The sequence below is a fragment of the Papilio polytes genome, unplaced genomic scaffold (assembly GCF_000836215.1).
Source record: "Papilio polytes unplaced genomic scaffold, Ppol_1.0 DF823691.1, whole genome shotgun sequence".
Taxonomy (NCBI): domain Eukaryota; kingdom Metazoa; phylum Arthropoda; class Insecta; order Lepidoptera; family Papilionidae; genus Papilio; species Papilio polytes.
Window position 1 is genome coordinate 2980979 of NW_013525513.1, and position 20743 is coordinate 3001721.

At 32.6% G+C, this 20743-nt stretch overlaps 2 protein-coding genes across 2 annotated transcripts; one reads left to right on the forward strand and one right to left on the reverse strand.

The window, feature by feature from the left end:
* The first annotated feature begins 766 nt into the window (after nt 1-766).
* On the forward strand, nt 767-8500 carry LOC106104145 (neuromedin-K receptor-like). The gene is made up of 10 exons (XM_013284097.1): nt 767-953; nt 1298-1440; nt 1660-1873; nt 2797-2931; nt 5279-5356; nt 5791-5938; nt 6382-6578; nt 7465-7568; nt 7866-7958; nt 8349-8500. Exons 1-9 carry the CDS (start codon nt 814-816, stop codon nt 7910-7912), a joined length of 1206 nt encoding a protein of 401 aa, XP_013139551.1. The 5' UTR covers nt 767-813; the 3' UTR covers nt 7913-7958; nt 8349-8500.
* Nucleotides 8501-15230: 6730 nt separating this feature from the next.
* Nucleotides 15231-20667, reverse strand: LOC106104057 (peroxidase-like). The gene is made up of 11 exons (XM_013283995.1): nt 20643-20667; nt 20250-20426; nt 19637-19833; nt 18817-19015; nt 18039-18236; nt 17804-17963; nt 17541-17717; nt 16773-16923; nt 16166-16367; nt 15733-15841; nt 15231-15312 (listed from the first exon to the last, which is right to left on the reverse strand). The coding sequence occupies exons 1-11, from the start codon at nt 20665-20667 to the stop codon at nt 15231-15233; spliced, it is 1677 nt and encodes a 558-aa protein (XP_013139449.1).
* Nucleotides 20668-20743: the final 76 nt, after the last annotated feature.

A 20743-nucleotide genomic window follows, 5' to 3' on the forward strand; every position in this document is an offset into this window, starting at 1 on the left:
TATATTTCACAAAGTTTGATGACACTAAAAATAACGAAGTTCGAATAATATATGTGTAGTTAGTAACGCATAACTATGCGTTTTCAGAATAAATATTTAGTTTTTTATAACAGACATAAATAATTAAAAAAAGTATGAAATATTGTACAAAAGTTTTACAATCTCTCAGAAATTAGGGTAACATCTGACCTTACAGAAATGTACCCAGAAAAGTATTTAACGACCATGCCCTTAAATTGCGTTTGTAAATTACGCGTTTAAGTGTTTTGTGGGCATTACATTGTTCATTTATGCCTCTTGGCTTTGTCCGCCGTTTAATTATATACGGCATTAATTATATTTGGGATATTTTTGACTATGGTGTATTCAATAATAATAATTATAGTTATAAATGTTATATTAAAAATACTAAGATATTAGGTACGAGCTGTTGCTCGCGATTTCGCCCTCGTGAAATTAAAAATTAATAAAATAATATAGCCATGTTACTCACAGTTAAATTACCTTTGTAATGGTGACAGAATTTTTAAAATCGGCCTAGTAGTTTTTACGTGAATCAAATGTAACAAAAATACAAATCTTTCCTGTTTATAATATTAGTGTAGATAGAGACCTGACATAGATTTTTTTCGTAAACGTATTTTAGTTTAGAGAGTTTATATCTGTTCTCAACCATTACTTGACTGTATCATAAGTATGAAAGATTATTTAGGATTGAAATAAAGTGGACTAATACAAGTTTTCCTTCGTTAATAGTTCGTAAAGTTAAATATGTGAGAAGTGAGTTTTAAAGTGGTAAAGACGGTCGAAGAGATGGACTCGGAAATGGAGATACAGAACTTTTTCAATTGCACTCAACACATTCTCGGCCGCGACACATCGTGGGAGAATCTCAATGTGTCGCAGTTGTTGGATTTATTGCCCAAGCAGTTACTGGAGGATGTTAATTTGAAGTAAGTTTAACTGTTTAAAATGTAATATGCATACATTTTGTTATTATTCTGCTCTAAATAATTTTATTATTACAACTATACTAGATTTTTTACGGGCAGTCTACTACTGCTACTATAGAATCTTCACTATTTGATATTTTAATTCTTGTTAAACCTATGTTTTTGATTGTATCTTTTTCTGGAGATATATGGTATCAGACCCAGTGTTAAGTTAATAAACAAATAAAGTTTAGCCCTGAGAATTTTTCCGTGGTGATTACGAGGCGTCTCAAACACTCGCCGCGGTCACCCCCAGGGTAGGATTTGATATAATGTGCGCTTCACGTTTTATGTTTCGTTAACAGAGTAACACTCGGCAACTGTATGGGGCTAGGCAGAAGGCCATACAGCCCGCCATGGTGGGGACAGTTCGCCTGGTTCATTGTATTCGCAGTAATGCTTTTACTTGCGATTATCGGAAATACATTAGTTATTTGGATAGTACTAGGTAAGTTTGGTTCATCATTAAAACATAAATAATTTAATAGTTATAATTATTTAATGGCCTAGATAGATAGAGAAATATATAGATGAAATACTGGTGACTTTCATACCTTAAAAAAGAATGTGGTTTTTGTGTTGAATTTAAACTTTATATGTATGAGTTTACTTTTAACTATCATTCAGTTGTTTTTTGAGAATTACTTTATCTACGTTTTTTCTATAGCCCATCGACGGATGAGAACCGTGACGAACTGTTTCCTGGTTAATTTGGCTGTTGCGGATCTTCTAATGGCAACATTGAATGGAGCTCCGAATTTTGTCTTTTTGGTGACAGCCAATTGGCCATTTGGTTCAGTTACCTGCAGAGCGAGTAACTTCACGGCTAACTTGACAGTATCTGCAGGCGTTTTCACTCTTGTAGCCATCACTGTCGATAGGTAAGAATGCTTCTTTAGATTCTTATTTAGTTTATATTCTTACTGTAAATGTAAGTCAAGGTAGAATATAAAAATCGTATAACAGGAAACAACTTGTCACGTTAACCATTGTAATATTTATAGTGAAATTGAGGACAATATCCAAAATTCCTAAGGATTCCTTCATTGTAATACAATCAGTAATCTTTATTAAAATAAGATTGAACGGGTGTAAATCTTTTTTAATACGACGCCATGGCTGAAGTAAATTAAATTGGTAAAATCTCCCTGATTTAGGGAATTTTGGCAGCACCAAAATTCATCGTATCACTCAATAGGCTAAGTTGTCAATCACTAGTATGTAATTAATCGACATAATTGGGATTTGTCATGCATCAAAACTCTATACTATCACACGTAATGAATTGGAAGATCATATTACATTAAGTCAACGGCTGGTCAAATACCCATAGTATGCAGTGGAGGAATGGAGTAAACCATGGCTGATATTATGTGTTTTTCAAGTTGTAATAAAATTTTTAATTTTTTATGCCTTTAATGTTTTACCAAGAAGGTACGCAATAATGAGGAAATGTAATATTATCCATTGATTAATGATCCTTATTTTTAGCGGCATCCTCAAAAGTCGCAAAGGCGTGACTCGCGGAATTTCATGAAGAAGTTCAGTTTTAGACAGGGCTATGGCGTTGGTTATTATTAAACCTCTTGTAAGGCAGATTTTAAAGAAGCAAATATCAAAGTTTTAGCAGCAGCAGCATTAATATTTTGTTTATCTCTAGTCTACTATTACTAAATTATAGATGTAGTCACTTTTGTTTTCAAATAAACTTCAGCATCCATAAAGTATGTATAGTTCTTGCAAATGCAAGAAAAATATTGATGCCTGGCTGACCATAAATTAATATTTTGTTTCTTTTATGTAGATACGTCGCTATAGTGAAACCCTTACATCATAGGCTTAGCAGAAGAGTCGCTCGCGCCGTACTATTCAGTGTGTGGTGTTCTAGCATTCTGCTAGCCTTACCTACCCTGATATATTCAGATACCTACACCAAAAAGTAAGTACCTAGTGTTTTATTGACGAAATGTTAATATCTGCGTATTTAGAATATCGGTCTTGAGTTATTTGCGATAAAGTATACCTTTTTGCACATGTTACATTTTAGATTTCTAATTCATAGTGTAAAATGGAAGTGGTATTAGAATTTAAATTGAAAAACGAAACGAAACAGTAAATATTTTGAAACACAGACACGTAAGCTTGCAATTTCGATATGACCAATTTGTATATTTACAATAGGATACGCTTACAAATATTGAAACCTCTAAAATTAATCTGGCTTGATGAATTTTGTTATTAACCTCTCCTTTATATATTTCACTAATTGATTTTACTTTGTTTTGTCAGTGTTTAGGCTGTACTTTTAATTAATGGTACGGCATAATGCTACCAGTATATCCTTGATAATAACCAAAGAATAAAATGACGCTACAACGAAGTTTTAGAGGAAATAATCAGAAAGCGGAATTAAATTTTGGGATAAGATTTTATTTAAATACGTAAATCTCGACCATTATCGTTATATCCGGGAAAGAGACTACATTTCCACTTCACGCAATCTTGATACTACACTCACGCACGATAACGAGAGCTCTTAATGACGTCCTTTTACATTAAGTCGCTAACTTCTTCCATACAAACGATATGTGTCAATAAATATAAAGATAAAATCATGAGTGTTTTTGTCACTTAAAGGCTTATGGGATCGAATAATGGAATATTTTCGATAAGTGGCCAAACCAATGCAAAAACTAGCGATAGAAAACTAACGAAAATTAATGAAATTAAAGCTGAAAGACGCTGCTATATACAACCACTTTTTACTTTATATGTATGATTGTTCCATAACAACCATTTATTGACACCATTGTCTATATTATAGATTTTTATTCTATAATTGTATGTACAAAACATACCTTTTAGTTCACAAAACACGAGAACATTTTATTCTCGTATAGTTTTATGAAACATGTATAATACAAAATAAATAAAATTGACAATAATTGCTCAATAGTGTAGCGCATTTACTGCGTTTAAACTTTCGAATACGCCCACACTTTAACCGGATGAACACAATAAACGTATTTTACTCCGACAATATCCTCTAAGCTTTCCACATTTTTAATGCACGGTTGCTAATGGAAAGAAAACTTGGGAATACCAGATTTTACTAACAATAATTATTGTTTTTATCGTGTTTAAGTTTCTGTATTATATTTTATTTTCACAAAGAGTCTAATTAATTGTATGACAAATATATAAATGCGAAACTGTTACATTAATGTTTCGTAAATTGAAATTAGAAAGCCATGTCTATAAGTTTTAATTTTTAGCAAGTATAGTAATCTAAAAATGTAATGCCAAAGGAAGTGGTTAACAAGAAAATCAATATTCAATAAATGATTAATCCCATAACATAAAAGAAAATGATCGCATAAATTAGTACTTCTAATAGGAATTGCGTCACCATCTATTTAGGCTTATTAGTATGCATCGTATCATCTATCGATAAGGCATGTAAATGCGTAGGCACACCCAAGGCCTTCGTTTAATCCTGATCACATAAAATAGCCCAACTGGCGAAGTAGATCGTAAGCAAGGCCTTTTCCGGCCAAGCCCACTCGCATCAGCTTGTTTTTAGCTAACGTATAAATTTACTTTGTAACACAATTTATATAAAAACAGTGGAAGCATTTTTTTTATAATTTACGCAAAAACGATAAACTTTATTATAATTTTTGCGAATGAAAAAGCGGTTCTCAAATTAATTTACTTTTAATAATTAAATGAGATTTTTAAACAATTAAAAAGAGGGATATTTTAATTGACTTCAAAAAGGAGAAGGTTCTCAATTCGTCTGCATGTATTTTTAATCAAATAACAAATATTAAAAAACAATTCAGACTAAATATAATTATTAATAAATTACATTAATTACGTAAATAAATTATAGACTTGTAATCCTATTTCCATTAGAGTAGACAGTATTGTGAAGTTAAAGTTACGCCCTTTGGGACATAAACGTGACCTATGTTTGTTATTTGTTTGACAGTATACAAATTGCAGATATATTTATTGCTCAACAAGGTACAGAGTATTTTCCTTTTTAATACTATCAATGAATAATTAGCCTTGTAATTTAATTTATTAGTAAGTTATAGAATGATAAACTAAAGTTTTTTTAAAGTTCACCTAATGATATAGAGTGGTTATCCTTGGGCCCAAATTAGACCTTCATTTTTATTTTTTTAATTTACTTTATATATCTTCCTTACCATCAACTATAACCGTGTCATTTCACATATAAAGTTCGCTTGTCGTATTAATATTATGATAATTTTCAGATACATAAATGGTGAGCGTGAGATATGTTTTATCAAATGGCCCGACGGCAGTTACCCTACATCTAAGACAGATTACTGGTGAGACAGTTATTAATTGCTTATGTTTATTGTAGGTGAACATTCTGTGTATTAGTTTTGGGTAAAACTTCCTTATCATATAAAGTTTCACGAATATTTGTGTTTTGTTTATTAAGCTACTTGTAATAATCAAGACATATTCAACAGTGTTTTTGGAAATAACAAATGTATTAGAAAATAAGTCGAATTTTCTAGACAGTTTAAATGTGTTTACCTTTTTTACATCATATTAAGTAATAACCTTTGCACTGTGTACTTAAGTAAAATATTTTTAATCTGTCTTATGAATAGAAACGCTTAAAAAAAGTAAGTTTATTCACTTATTCAGGAAATGTCCCGATTTATTATCCGTTCTAAGGAATGTCACGTCTATCGTTGCTTTTGAATATTAATAAACCTTCGATGCATACTAATGAGGGAAATGTTAATTTTAGCTACAACTTAGTGTTCTTATCTGTGACGTATGTGGTCCCTATGTCTGTGATGGTGTGGGCGTATGCACAAATGAGCTCTGCGCTGAGAGGGCATGGCATCGGCGAATGTACGCATCATCAGATGCAGATAGTTCGAGCTAAAAAAAAGGTACATATAATAATAGTAAATAAAAATATTATAAACCCAATAAACCAGTCTTAATTATACCAAATTATACTTTATTCAAATTGCTTGCTGAGGTATGAACCACGCCTCTTGTAAATCGAATCTAATAGTAGATTAATTAAACAATCTTGTTACAGCCTTTTCTATGTTTAGTTTTTACATTGAAATTATACCTCCGACCGAACATCATAAATATGTTTGTAATTTGAAGGAACTAGTAGTGCATTTATATTCTTATTTTTTGAGTGTTCGGAAAACTCACTGTTATGGAAACACTTGATACTTCTTTTCATTAAAATAATTGCGAACTTCTAAACATTTTAAATATCCCCACAGGAGTCGAATAACAATCGAACACAACGCCGCGTAATTGTATTCGTTAAAAATTGTTATTATTATGTAAAACCGCGTCTACTTCTACACAGGTGGTGCGTATGTTTGTGCTCGTCGTAGTGGTTTTCGGAATGTGCTGGTTACCGTACCACGCGTACTTTGTACTTGTGTACCATCACCAGTCCTTAGCCTCCGCTCCATTTGCCCAGCACATCTACCTGGGCTTCTACTGGCTAGCTATGGCTAATTCTATGTTCAATCCTCTGATTTACTATTGGATGAGTAACAAGTGAGTATATCATACCAATCATACTTCATATACTAATATTACAAATGCGAAAGTTTAAATGGATGGATGTTTGTTGAGTTTGTAGCTTAAAGGGCTGAAAGGATTCCGATGAAATTTGGTACAGATGTAAAGGATAGTATGGAAGAACACAAAGGCTATTAACATTTGTTTTTTTTAAAACCACGCGGACGGAGTCGCGAAAGCTAGTTATAAATATAATTGATGATTTAACCGAAGTTATAAAGAGGTGCGTAATTCGTTTGTATGTTTGTTGCTGGACTTTAAATGTATTGTTTTATGTTTTTGTTATTACAAATGATGGCCTTTAGTGACTATAAATCAAAGCATATGTTTTGTAAACTCTAAGCTATAAAGATTATTGCCGTTTGCTCAGTAACATTACGTTTAGATTATTTAATAAATTACACCACTGTTTTATGAATAATATCAGATAATGGTGGTTCTATTCCAGTCATTAGATATCGTTATGAATCAAAGCTCAAAGCTGCGTCAAAGTAAACGAAAATCAATAGGCCGGTGGTAAATTTAAACAAATGGTTTACCGAGAAAATTCAAATATGTTGCTAAATTACATTTGTTTGTAACAATGCACTTTCATGTTTTGGGAAAACAATTTTTAATATTTACAGTCCCGACATTTATAGGAACTGGGTGATTTACAACGCACAATAAATTAACTGAAAACATTAATTTGTTTAAGCAATGTTTCACGCTTTGTTAGCGTCAAATAAAAATGCAAAGATAGTTCAAAAATGTTATGCGTTACTCGAGCGTTTTTAAGTTAATACTCGTTAAGTACAGATAAAAATGATAAAAACCAAAGTATTTGAAATATTTAAGGTCCTTTAAAGTAAATTGTTTTCAGGTTTCGTGTTTATTTTCGAATGGCACTTTGTTTGTGCCGGTCTGTGAAAAATTCGACGCCTGATCAATTAACAAAACAATTCGAATTGAACAAATCTTTCTCTGGTAAGCTTACATTGGTAATGTTTTATTTGACAAATTCTGTAAAAGTTTTTCAACATAGATTTTCTTTCTCTACACCACTACTTTAATCCATTCAAACTTTCTTTGGTGTACAAACAAAATACATCCTTTATTATATGCTCTTTATTTCTCTTTATAAGATATCCGTACCATTATAAGATTGTCAACCTTTTTCTTTAATTTTTGGAACTGAATGTATGAACCTACTTACATTTAAATACAATATTCTGTATGTTAGATTTTATACAATTTTCTATAGCATATTTGTATTTGCTTTAGTGAGCCAGAGACATTTCCACGGGACGTCATCCTGTTCGCGGGCCTGACACTCGGACAGACGGTGCAGACTCTCCCGCTCGATGCCGCTACACGGTACGTATAACACTTATAACAATGGACAGTCTTTTTATCTTTTTATGGATAATCTTTTACTATTAGTACTATCAGGGAATGTGTTGGTGTTCTATTTAAATAGCTACAGTTGTTTGAAAGGCGCGGAACAATAACTAATAAGACGCATATGTTAAATGTGTACACGGCTAATAGCTCCGTTTATTTTTACGGTGTTCCGCAACTCACTTGTCTAATTGGTTGTTTGTAGAATTGCAGCAGAGGCGTAGTTTGTCTCGTTACAACGAACAAGGATTTTTTTCTGTAATTTAAACACCGCGAAGGACCCTGATTGTATATATCCGATGGCGCCGAGTACTTAACAGGGAAGAGTTTACATTACTTTTAATTAATGTAGTGTTTTGTTTACAGATGAGTCAAAGCCTAGTCAGACAAATGGAAACGTGGTGAGGATACACGCGAACGGTACAAGAAGTAACGGCGTAAGAAATTACCACGAGCTCGAAGATAAATTGTAGACTTAAGAAAACTTCAAGGTTATAATGTAACTTTGTACAGATAACGTATTTTGTTCTATCTAGTCGTTTCCTATTGCATTAAAGATTTAATCATCCTAAAGACTGTCACAAAAGTTTCCAACTGCGAAAAAAATGTGATTTTCTTTTTAATCGTAGAGTTTCGACTCCTGCTCTCAACAGAAATGAGAAAATATTTTAATTGGTTTAATGAAAATCATTAGTTTAAATGAAATAAATTAACATTGTATTTTTAATCTTAATGTAAAAACAAGTAAGTATAACTGTTGCGAAGATTTTAAAGATTTTTAATGTGTATATTCTCTATATTATAAAACGTTAGCTGTATATTAAAATATTTATTCTTGTATAAATTAGTCGTACTTTAGCTTAGTAACACAGTTAAAAATCCATTGAATTTTGAATCGATTTAATTAATAGAAATAAAACATCTTGACACACTAAGTGTACATTTGTTATTAAATAGATATTAAAACTATGTAAATAAAATGCTAAAATTAAAAAAAATGATAATAAATTATGGTTGTTTAATTTGGAACCTCTAGTTTCAGAACAGTATACATTTACTTATTTCTGGGTCCATTACGTAATATTTTTTATTATTTTATACTTTAATAATTAAGAACACTGAATCATACTAACGTAAAAGCAAAGTTGAAAAGTCTATCTTTTAGGTAGAATCTAATACTTCTGATATTATCTTTTATGAAAGATTTAAAATCCCCGCAGCTGTTTCTCATGTCAAATTTATTCGGGGAAAATAAAAATCTCATTTTGTTTTCACAAAACGAAGGTAGGTAGTTTATTTTGTTTAAGACATTGTAAAGAACTTTAATAGAATAAAGGAATCGCGAAGTAATTCCAACATTTAAAAGTCTTTTTATTTTTTCTTACCTTATGAAATATTAAAACAACGAATTCAAGGGTTTTGTAAACAAAGTTAGTCAAATAATTTGCTCGTATGTAACAAATGTAAACATTTACTTCTCATCTTGATTAAAAATCGTTTAGAGCGGATGCACACCGTTAACTAAATTATCGCGCAACTGTGCGATTACCGATTGTTTCGCAGCCTAGTTGCATAACTAAAAATCCAGTAGTGTACACCTCCATATAAGCTCATAGGAACCAAAGCGTGATTGAATAGTTGTGCGATAGTTTAGTCAAAGGTGTGCTCTTAAAGCTAATTGTTTTGTTTTGATCAGTATAATAGTACAGAAGAATTGTTCATTACTGAATCGTTTGATATTTATATCTATCTATACTTATTATAATAAAGGGTAAACACACTTCTTTGTTGCCTAAGATCTCAGCAATTACAGCATATTTTTGAATAATTCTTTTTTTTAATAAAAAGCTTTAGGCTATATATTTTCACGCCAATAAACTTAGGGGATAAATATTTTATATAAAAAACCTTAATGTGGGAAAGAGACCATAAGTTGCTGCCAACATCAAGGAAGTAAGAATGCCAAGTTTTGTCATGTCATGTCATTTTGACATTTGCAATTGATAATTTGACGCACTCACGAAATCGCACGGGAACAGCTAGTATCAGATAAATGTGATATGGAATGTAACGATCGAGTTCTGTTGCACGTGTCTTCAATTTATCCCGTAGACGTTGCACTTATAAAATGCTACACGAGAAATAGAAAGGAAGAATTTAAGACGCAGAAAAAGGACACCCTTAACACATTTCATTATACTGAACCGTTTACATTATGAATTTTATCAGCCTTTCCTGATCAGCTTTTCGCCTTTCAAATAGCTATTTATAAAAATTTATCTCGACATTTCTGTCTTATACGTAGAAGTAAAAATGAACGAGATGTCATGAAATGATAGTAAGTATGTGTTTATAAACAATGAAATTATTTAATCTATACTACTAAAAGAGGCAAGATTTGTATTTTTGATGTAATGAATAAATTCCAAATCTACTGGACCAATATCGTATACATTTACCATTAGTAAGCCAACATTGTTACTGAGTAACATAACCTAGAAAATTGCGAGAAACAGCAATTTATTACAATCGACTCTGATGTTTTTTTTCATATTGGCACTGTTATAGTAACTCACATTGAAACTTGATGTTTCGCTGAAAGACAACAATCGAAAGTGTCAATTAGAATAACGATTGTTGGGGTAAAAAGGGTCCGACGGTTGCTTCGTTTACGTAAATCATTGTCTTGTCGCATTATTTGGGAGTAACAACATATTACGGCGTACCTTCGATAAGAACTCTCCCTTTTTCAATTTAGATTTTGTATTTATGTTCTACTAACCTTTTATTTAAATGTTTATGTTTAACCTGTATTTAGCTCAAAGATAATAACGTAATTGGATTTTTAAGACATTAACAGATGACACAAAATACATTTTTACGTCTTAAATTATTGCCTAAATTTGATAAATTACTTACTAAATTTAAAGTACAAATATTTTTAATTAACTTCTATTAAGTATATCTAGACTGTTCTTAATATTAAATGTATATAAGAAATATCTCGTAAGAAAAATTTGTATAGATGTTAAGAATAAACAAAGGATTGTTGGTAAAAACATTCTTGATGTTTTTTTACTTCGTATTGTTAAAACATGGTAATTCCCTGAGGGCAAAGTCAAGGTTACGCCTACATAAGAATCACTTTCCTAACAATAAATAAAACAAAATTTATCTCCTAACGGACGGAGTAAAAAGCTGTGTAATAAGGAAAAAGGAGAAGATAAAACCTAATATTGTGATATGAGTTGAGAAAAGTTTGCTACGACCGGTAATATAACATAATAAGAAGATGTGTATTGTGTTTATTCATATTTAAAATAATGCGTTGGATATTATTTCTGTGATAAATGTTTAGCAAATGAAAGTAAAAAAGAATTGTCAACCTTTTTGTCCCTTTTAAGAGATGATGAATCGCGTCTTTCAAAAATATAATTGTGATAAAATAAAATGCATAATTAAAATGGAAGATTGTCACTTTACAATTGTTATCCTGTTGCAAGGAGAGAATGTTTTTGCTTCATTATGATTTCTAAAGAGCGTAAACAATTAATTTAATTTTAAATAAAACCTTTTTGATGTTATTTCGCAAAAAAATTGCTTGAATTTTCTTCTAGACGTTATGAAAAAACAATGTAATTTTTATAGCATAGGCTAAGTTTGGGTTTAGCCCAATATCGTTACACTTTATATGATAGTAAATTAGGCAGTCTCTTGAACTCAGCCTTGAATTATGATAAAAGCATCAATTGGGAAATGTGTGGCTTATTGAAAACAGACACGCAAAAACATAATAAGTAAGCGTTAACAGAAATAGAGTAATAATGGGAAGAGTCTCTGGAATTAGAACATAATTCATAGAAGTAAACATTCTAGAAAGTTCTACAGCAGTTTTAATTAAAAAACGAAGGAGGTTGATTAACTTTGTTAACTCAGAGTTCTTTAATGTTAAGAAATCCCCAAAGTTGCAACAGATGATCAGTTCAGTTCTGTCAGTTTTAACTGAACAGTCAAACTGTAAAACCTGTTTTTTGTGAAAAATTATGTGTGCTTGGGCAATATTTTAACTGTCGTTGAACTGTAGAGCTAAAGTATATCGCTAAAGTGGTCTAAATATACATTTACTTTCGTTTTCTAAACTCCTCGCGGATAAAGTCGGAGGAAACAGTTTGTTATCGGATGACCTCGCTTTTTAATCATTTTTTGCATTGCATAGAAATCCGTTCAGCCGTTTAAGCTACAAACTTTAATAAACATCCATCCATCTAAACTTTCGCATTTATAATATTAATAGTTTAGATTAGATTCGTTAGATTACTATCTATGATTGTATTTCAAAATTTAATTTGCTATAATTACAATATTGTTATTGATTTTAAAATGAAGAAATCAAAGTCCTTGGATTCACTACGGCAGGGGGTAAACGACGGGGCGGCAAAGAACCGCCCTTTAAAAACAAAAACTGGCGCCGGATGTATTTTAAAACGCGATAACGAGGTTATATGTTCATCACGCTGCACATCATGCGTTTATACTTCGTTGAACTACACACGCTGCACGCAATTGAAAAATGTCGCCAAAATGATCTCCTAGAGGTTATCTCCACATATGATAATTGTCTCCTTGAGAATTAGTTTAACAATACGATATCTAACTTTAAGACGCTTGTCTAAAAGAGATTTCAATCGAAACATCTTTAAGAAACTATAACACGAAAATGCTTTTATAGAAAACAATATTTTGCAGGTATTATTTACTTTAAGAAAATATACTATAACCTTATAAGCCACGGGACATTTATAAATAACATCTGTTAAATATGTTTTAATAAATAAAAAATGTCTACATTGTAAAAATTTTAATTTCTCTAACTTTTCATTTTGGTCACATTTATTTGAATGTTTTTGAAATACGAAACGCTTTATTAAAAGAGCTTGTTAAAACTTTTAATTTGTTACAAAAGTTTGTCAAAGGTCTTTGTGCATTTAATTTTCTCTGAGTGTAAAGGAACCGGTTAATAAATAAACTTGTGTGCACAGGTAGGGTCTTTAATTACGTTTTATTTTAAAAAAAGAAATAAAAAAACATTTAATTGGCTACCATTACCATTCGTATTTACATGGAACAGTGGTGTTTTCGGTTAGAATTAACGATGCTCTAACTGGACTAAAGATGAATGACTAAAGGTCTAAATCTGAAGTGCCTTATCGTAAAACTAATTTTATATCAATGTAGTTGATGACGATACGATATCTCGCAAAATTTCGTGCTTTGCCCCTAAATCAGAATAAGTCAGTATCGACCGTAAAATAAACTAATATGTGAAAAAAATTATTAGCAACAGTAAGATATCTTTGTTTACTTATTTAAGAATCATGTGTTTGTGAATATTTGTAGGCTCCTTAATCAATTATCCAGCAAAGCGTGTCAATCCGAACGCTTATTAAACAGCGACTTACTTTGAAATAATGAAGTTCGAAATCAAAATGAGTTGACTTTACACCTCTTTGGTTACTTTGCGTGATGTTTTCGATTTACTAACTCACTTGCGTTTGCCCCGAGACACCGTCCGCAATGAAAATATACTTAGTATAGCTTATGTGTTCATCCAGACTGTGTACTATATCTGTGCCAATATCGATCGAGATCCGTTTATCAGTTTATGCTAACGAACATCCATCCATCCAAACTTTCACATTCATTATATTTTCCCTTGCATATATCTTATATAAGGGGGTACCACACTATAGTTAGGTGTGACTCAAAAATAAAAAAAATATGTATTTAGCTTTTAGTAATATGTATCAATAAATAGAAATATTGTATCGGTTTGTTTGTTAAGAGATCTTTTACCCCAAAGCTATTCTCTTGATTTGTGAATCTCGTTACTAAGAAACTTTTTCCGCTTATTCTAAAGGTTGCTACCGTAATAAAATAAATAAAAGGAAATGCTAATTAACTTTAACAGAATTCGTTAGAATTTTGTACCTAATGGAAATATTTGTTTTAATCTTAAATTTAATTGAATGTAACTGTACATTATTCAATGCAACAATATATTCTACAAGTATATAAAAGATTTAAAATTGAATATTGTAGCAATATACTTAAATGTATAAACATTAAGCTATAAAAGATAAAATACGGATTTTAAGCAAACAATAACTTAAGCAAATAACTAAAGCTTCACAGGAAATGTTTGGAGGAAACGGAAGTCACTGTATTCATATATTTTGCGTTGACATTGAAAGCCTTTGTGAGGTTGGATAAAAGTTTTACTAGAAACATTATTCTAATGCTTTAATCCATTTATTAAAATTGTCTATTGTTGTATAAATATGACTATAAAAAAATACTAAAGTATTAAGAAAAATTAATAAAACTATCTACTTTTAAAAAATGATTTTGTCTTTTGTGTATCGCCAGTCACGTGGTAAGCTAAAGTTATTGGACCGTCACGCCTGAGGTAAAATTAAGATTAACAACAAAAATATACAAAAACCGCCTGGAAAACTCAGTGACAAAAATACGCCATATCATACAAAAATAATATAGAAATATCATCTTTCCAAATATAATAATAAACAACTAATAAATAATCGAAGCTATCTTATTTCAGATTACGAGTATGACACTTTCTAATACCAGAGTGACCATAAATAAAACATTTCACGGAGAATTCCGAATGACTGAAAACATATTCATTTCTTATTGTTTGTTACATGCCTTGCTGTGATGTGTTTATAATGATGTGTAGAATATTGTATTTAGCTAATTTTATATGTACATATGTATAAAAAAACACAGCCTTAAATTTTGACCTTGTACGTACCACAGGACGAATAAAAGTCACCTTTCACATCTTATTCTAATGAAAATAAAAACCTTCATGAACGAGGGTTTATATAACATTCCGCTCACAATTGTTGCGCCAAATGTTAACCCAGAAAAATAAAAAGTAAAGTTTGTTTAAGACCTCTTTTATTCAGTGTGAAGTAATTTAAATTAACTTGTTATAAAGAAGCTTTGTTCAATAATTCGATTCATGTGTAATTTTTTAAATATTTTTTTATTAATGTTCCGATGGTAGAGCCCCCAAACAATACATTTAACTACTCAAAGTCATAAATAATCGTAGTAAGAAAATGCTAAAAGATATCACAATAGCGCCAGTAGTAAATCTGAATTGCGAGATTACAAACATACAACAAATAAAACCAATAAGTTTATTGTTTTTTTAAATGCTGTTCAATTATCGTTAGACTTAGCGTCTTCTTGCCATAATTTCAAATTAACTTCATGCAATTCATCGCACCGTAGTAATGGATTTCTAAAATAAATAGATACGTCCTATTACCAAAAAAATAATTTGAAAATTATTATTTATCTGTACTATTATAATAAAGCATAAACACACACTTCTTTGTTGCCTAAGATGGCAGCAATTACAGCACATTTTTGAATAATTCCTTTTTTTTTAATAAAAAGCCACTCATGTCATGCTTTCGGCTATATGTTTTCATGCCATTAAACTTAGGGGGTAATGATTTTGGATAAAAACCCTAATGTGGGAAAGAGACCATAAGTTGCTGCCAACATTAAGGAAGCAAGATTTCCAAGGTTTGTCATGTCATGTCATTTTGACATTTGTTATTGATAATTTGACAAATGTAAACAATGAAAATAAATCATAGTTTCATGCGGATGAAGCCGCACGGGAACAGCTAGTTGATTATATAAATATGCTTACTTATCTGATACCAATTCAAATGCTCTTCGTTGCATCCATGTTATTTTGTGTCCGTTGTCGCAAAGAAGTCTTGCCATAGAAGCGCCGTAACGAATACTATTTAATTGAGCTGTTAAAACAAAATACGACAATATAAATTATATTTTATACATCATCACCAACTCACTAGACGTCCCCACTGAGGGGCTCGGAGCCTTTAAGTTAGGTGGCCAGCGCTTAGTCAACCACGCCCAGTGCGGGATTTTTTTTACGGTAAACGAAAACATCGTGAATCCTGCACATATCGGCATAAAAATTCAAAGATATGTGTTAAGTCTACCTACCCGCACTTGTACATAGTCCGGGCAACTAATGCCGTATGCCGTTAAGCGATAATTGATGAATATGTGTCATCTAGTCTTTGTGGAGACCAGGAATAATGTTAGCGACTTACGTAGAGTGAATGCGATTTCTTGGTCTTGCCCGTTTTCATAGAAGTATCGATCACCGATCCGAATGTTTAGAAATTGCTGCAATAAAATGCAGAGGAAGGTCGGTCCGACTAGAGCACCTGGCTGATGATTCTCTAATGATCCACCAACTACTAGGTCTATATCTTCAACCGATTCGTATAGTTTTTTCAATTTTTTTACGTTCTGAAACAAAAATGATTAATAAAAACTTAACGTCTTTTCTTTAGGTTTTGTCAAGAAACTAAATATATTACTGGGTTACTTTTTGATCGTCAGTACAAAAAAATAGTGTATTCTTAGATTGTGTTAACCGGAAAAGACTTTAAAAGATATTAATTGAACTATTGAAGTTTTCTTCAAGTTTTTGTGTTCCCGCCGCTCGTTTGCCCCCTTCTCATATTAAAAATATTGTTTGAGTGAGACCTTGAAGTGATGTTTGAGAGAGTTTGACAGAGAGAGACCTTGAGGTCATGTAACGCATCTGTAGTTTCTCTGGTGTTGGGGATGTCTAAGGGCGTCGTTAATCACCTCAGTGTTTTCGCCGCTCGCTTTATTGTTAAAAAAATGATATAAAAATGTAGAATTCACCTCTTTTGACATATATCGTTTCAATTCCTCGAATCTATCTACTAAGGGCAAGTTGCAGTGTGCTCTGAGTTGCATGTAAGTGCCCAGTCCGTGGTCCCGGCCGCGCTGAATGTCCATAGCACGTAAATCACTGCCACTAGAACGGTTCCCTCTGAAACGTTGTTCCACATATTAGACATATGATTAATTTTCCGTTATCCTTATAACGACTTTACTACAAAAATGGGTTGCTGAAGCTTTACTTTATTTTATTGTTTGCTAGTAACTTATAAATGTTGAATAACACTAACGAATGATTAAATAAACCTGGGAAACCGGCCATAAGACGACAAACTTGGCCGAAGAAACATCAATTTATATTTAACTTATCACTACCAGTTCCACATTCCTAAGACAATAAGGATAATTACACAGTAAGTCTTGCATTTCGAGTATGGGAAATACACAATGCAGCTGGTTATTAAATGAACCTTAATTTGGGAAATGACGGGGTACAAACTTTGTCACATTTAATTCTCAACCCTCATTTTGTAATCCGCTATTATTTAATCGCTGTCCATTAATTTAAGTCAAAACCCTATTATTTTTAAAGGTTTTTGGTCATTCAATTTAGCCCCTGATGCTTTAGCAGCTAAAGGTTTTTTTAAACCAAGCCATTATAATAAAACTTAAATTTTACTACAAAGCGGACGGGCCACGAGAATATCCGTTTTTAAATATTATATTTTATACAATAACGAATTCATTTTTTTTAATAATGAATTTTACTTGAAAAGATTTCGTGTAACTTCAAGGTCCCAATACTCATCACTTTTATCAGCTTCTTGATACGATAAGCCTCGAATTAAATCGTCAAAGCCGTTGTCTTTCTCCAGTAACGCCGGTCGGTTGAACCAGTCACTTAGGCGTACGGATTGCGCTAGTGTACGATCCTCAGTTATTAACCTGCAATAAGAAAATAAGGAAACATTTTTGAAACATTTTTTTTAGAAGAGGGATTATTTCTTATGGATTTTAATAATGTATCTTACTCCAATTGACCACGTATCATTGTATGAAAATGTCTAAACGCTGCCGATGCATATTCTTTGTATATCGCTGCACTGACATTAGGATCGTAATCGTTAACATATCCTTTTGTGGCTCTGACGTCAGGGTAAATTAATTTTTTGGCAACCATGTTCCTTTTACCTGGAAAGCATCACAACAATGATTTAATTAGTGAAAGTATTGCATGACTAATTTAAATACTGCATGTTAACTTACCAAGAAGTATTGGTAAATATTCGTAATAGTTAATATGCTGTGTTTCGGCGATTGCTATTCTACGCGCCTCTTGGTAGATTTTCTCGTCGTCCCAATGCGGGTTCAGCTTGGATAGAGCATCAGCGATGCGGTTATGCTCATTGACGAGAATGATGTGCAGTGTTGTTAACTGCGGACTTTGATTGCCTCTACCATCACCTGCGTATCAATAATATGAAATGAAAAGTGTTATCTTACTTCTTACAAATCTTACTAATATTATAAATGCGAAAGTTTAGATGGATGGATGGATGGATGGATGGAAGGATGGATGGGTGTTTGTTAGAGTTTGTAGCCTAAACGGCTGAACGGATTTCGATAAAATTTGGTATTGATGTGGATAGTCTGAAAGAACACATAGGCTACTCACTTTTTTTTTTAATTCCAAGTATAAGGAGTCGCGGGCGAAAGCTAGTTTTCACATAAAGGTAAGATAGGACAATAATGAGTCATAAATACGACCTATTCTGAATTTGGTTGATGTAAGGTTTTAACGTTATTTTGTTAACCACATAAGTTATTGATAGCGAGCAAATATTAAAATGGGATGAAGATCCAAATGTAAACATAGATTTTAAAAAGTATGGATGGATTATGTGCAAGAAAATGTGCTAAAAGCGGGATTGAATTCAAATATGATGGTTGATAAAGATGGAAGATCACTGCATACTGTGCCGACCCTCCGTAGGGATAATGACAGGTTGATGGTGATGATGATGATAAGTTATTGATAACTTACCTAGCAAATAACATGGTTCGTCAGTCGAATGTGCTCCTATACAATCTTTCTTTACGTTGCCGGACTGGGGCGGCCACTCATAGCCATTACGTACTGTTGTCCACAGACGACCTCCGCTACCTTCTCTGATAGCTTTCGCATGTTTCTCGTCATTTCCATAGGTAAGAGATAAATCCATGTAAGAAGTGACCACAGATAACTGAAACATTTAAGCAGACATTATTTTCCACTTAATTAGTTCCACATACAGGGTTCAATAAACTCTTGGAGCGTCCGTACACCTAAAACTAAACTATCGCACAATTGTAGTTTCGCTTTCATTCGTATGAGCTTGTATGACGTGTACACACTACTCGATTTTTATTTGTTTTTTTTTATATCATTAGGTGGCACGAGCAAGCAGCCACTTGAATCCGCTAAAATGGCGAAGCGACAGCTGCCCATAGACATCCGTAATTGCAGAAGCGTTGCCTACCCATATCCGACGGAGGAGGAGACGCACATAAAGAGGATACTCCCCCTTCCTATGCATCTCCTTCGGCGTCAAATCCACTTCTCCTTCCCATCCTCTCCTTATAAGAAAAGGGTGGTAAAGAGAAAGGGACTTAATTTAGGCCTCCGGCATCACACTCATCAGACGAAACAAAGAATTGCTTCCATTTCACGCCTGTCTTCTGTGTGGTCGTGGTATCACACCGGGCGTGCCGGCCCATTCGTGCTAAGATGTTGAAGCGGGCACTACCACTGTAGATTTGTGCAAATAAACAGCTGAATTGGCTGCGAAACAACCGACCATCGCACAACAGTTGTTCGAACTTACCGGAGCAGCGCGATCATGAAGGCCAGTACAATTTATATCTTTAGTAGAAGATGTTCTTATAAAGTTCAAACATTCTCTTCCTTCTGGTATATGAACGTCATCACTAGGTGGTATTGGTATATGATGACAAAGTGGGTGGGTGCTCGCGTCCTCAGCTATACGTCCATTGTCGTCGCAACATACAGGCCTTCCTAATTCTAGTAAAAATAAAACAATATTCAATATAAACATTATTATTGGGACATGCTCTAGTTTTTTTTATAAGATAAGGAGGCAAACGGACAGCGGGAATACTGAGGTAATCATGGACAATTATGGTCGCAATACCAAAGAAACTACAGATTCGTTGCCGGTCTTTGAGAAGGTAGTACGCTCTCTTTTCAAAGTACCATAAGTCGTATCGTATTGATGTTACAAAATTAAAAGGTAAAATAAACGTAAACTACCCACTGAGAATGATCAGGGTTCTTACAAACCAAAAGGTTTATTAACCTAAAGTAGTAAAAGCTGATTGTATAAAGTAAGTTTAGGATAAAAAATTACTACAATGCAATTTACACTTAAAGAAGGGTTCTTTGATTTTTTTAAAACTGATAAAGGGCTTTTCACTTACTTGTTACATCGGGTCCAGCAGTAAGTGACAAATCATGCGCCACTATTTGTCCCCATTGCTGAGTATTTAAGTTCCATTTATGTTCGACTTTGTGTTTCGGTATAAATATTTTCATACTGATCTCTCGAGTATTTGGCAATTCCCCACCATCAGATGCTTTGGGCCATGAATTTACACCTGGAGCAAATACAATTGATACTTATGACATGGCTCAATATTTACTAAGCGTAGTAGGCTACGCATTTTCAATTTTAACTGAACAGTCTAACCGTGCAGTTGTTGCAACTGTATGTAGGCAAAACTGTAGATTTTGATTGACAATTAAATCACACCGGACACACAACACTGGTCTACACAAGTACGTTTATAATAAAAAGGATTTCTTATTCTTACCATTTGGATAGTTACTTCGTACCATATTTTTGTAGGGATTATTTGGTGTACCCCAACTAGGATTTCCTAAATTATTACAAGACCCATCGTAGGACCGGTAA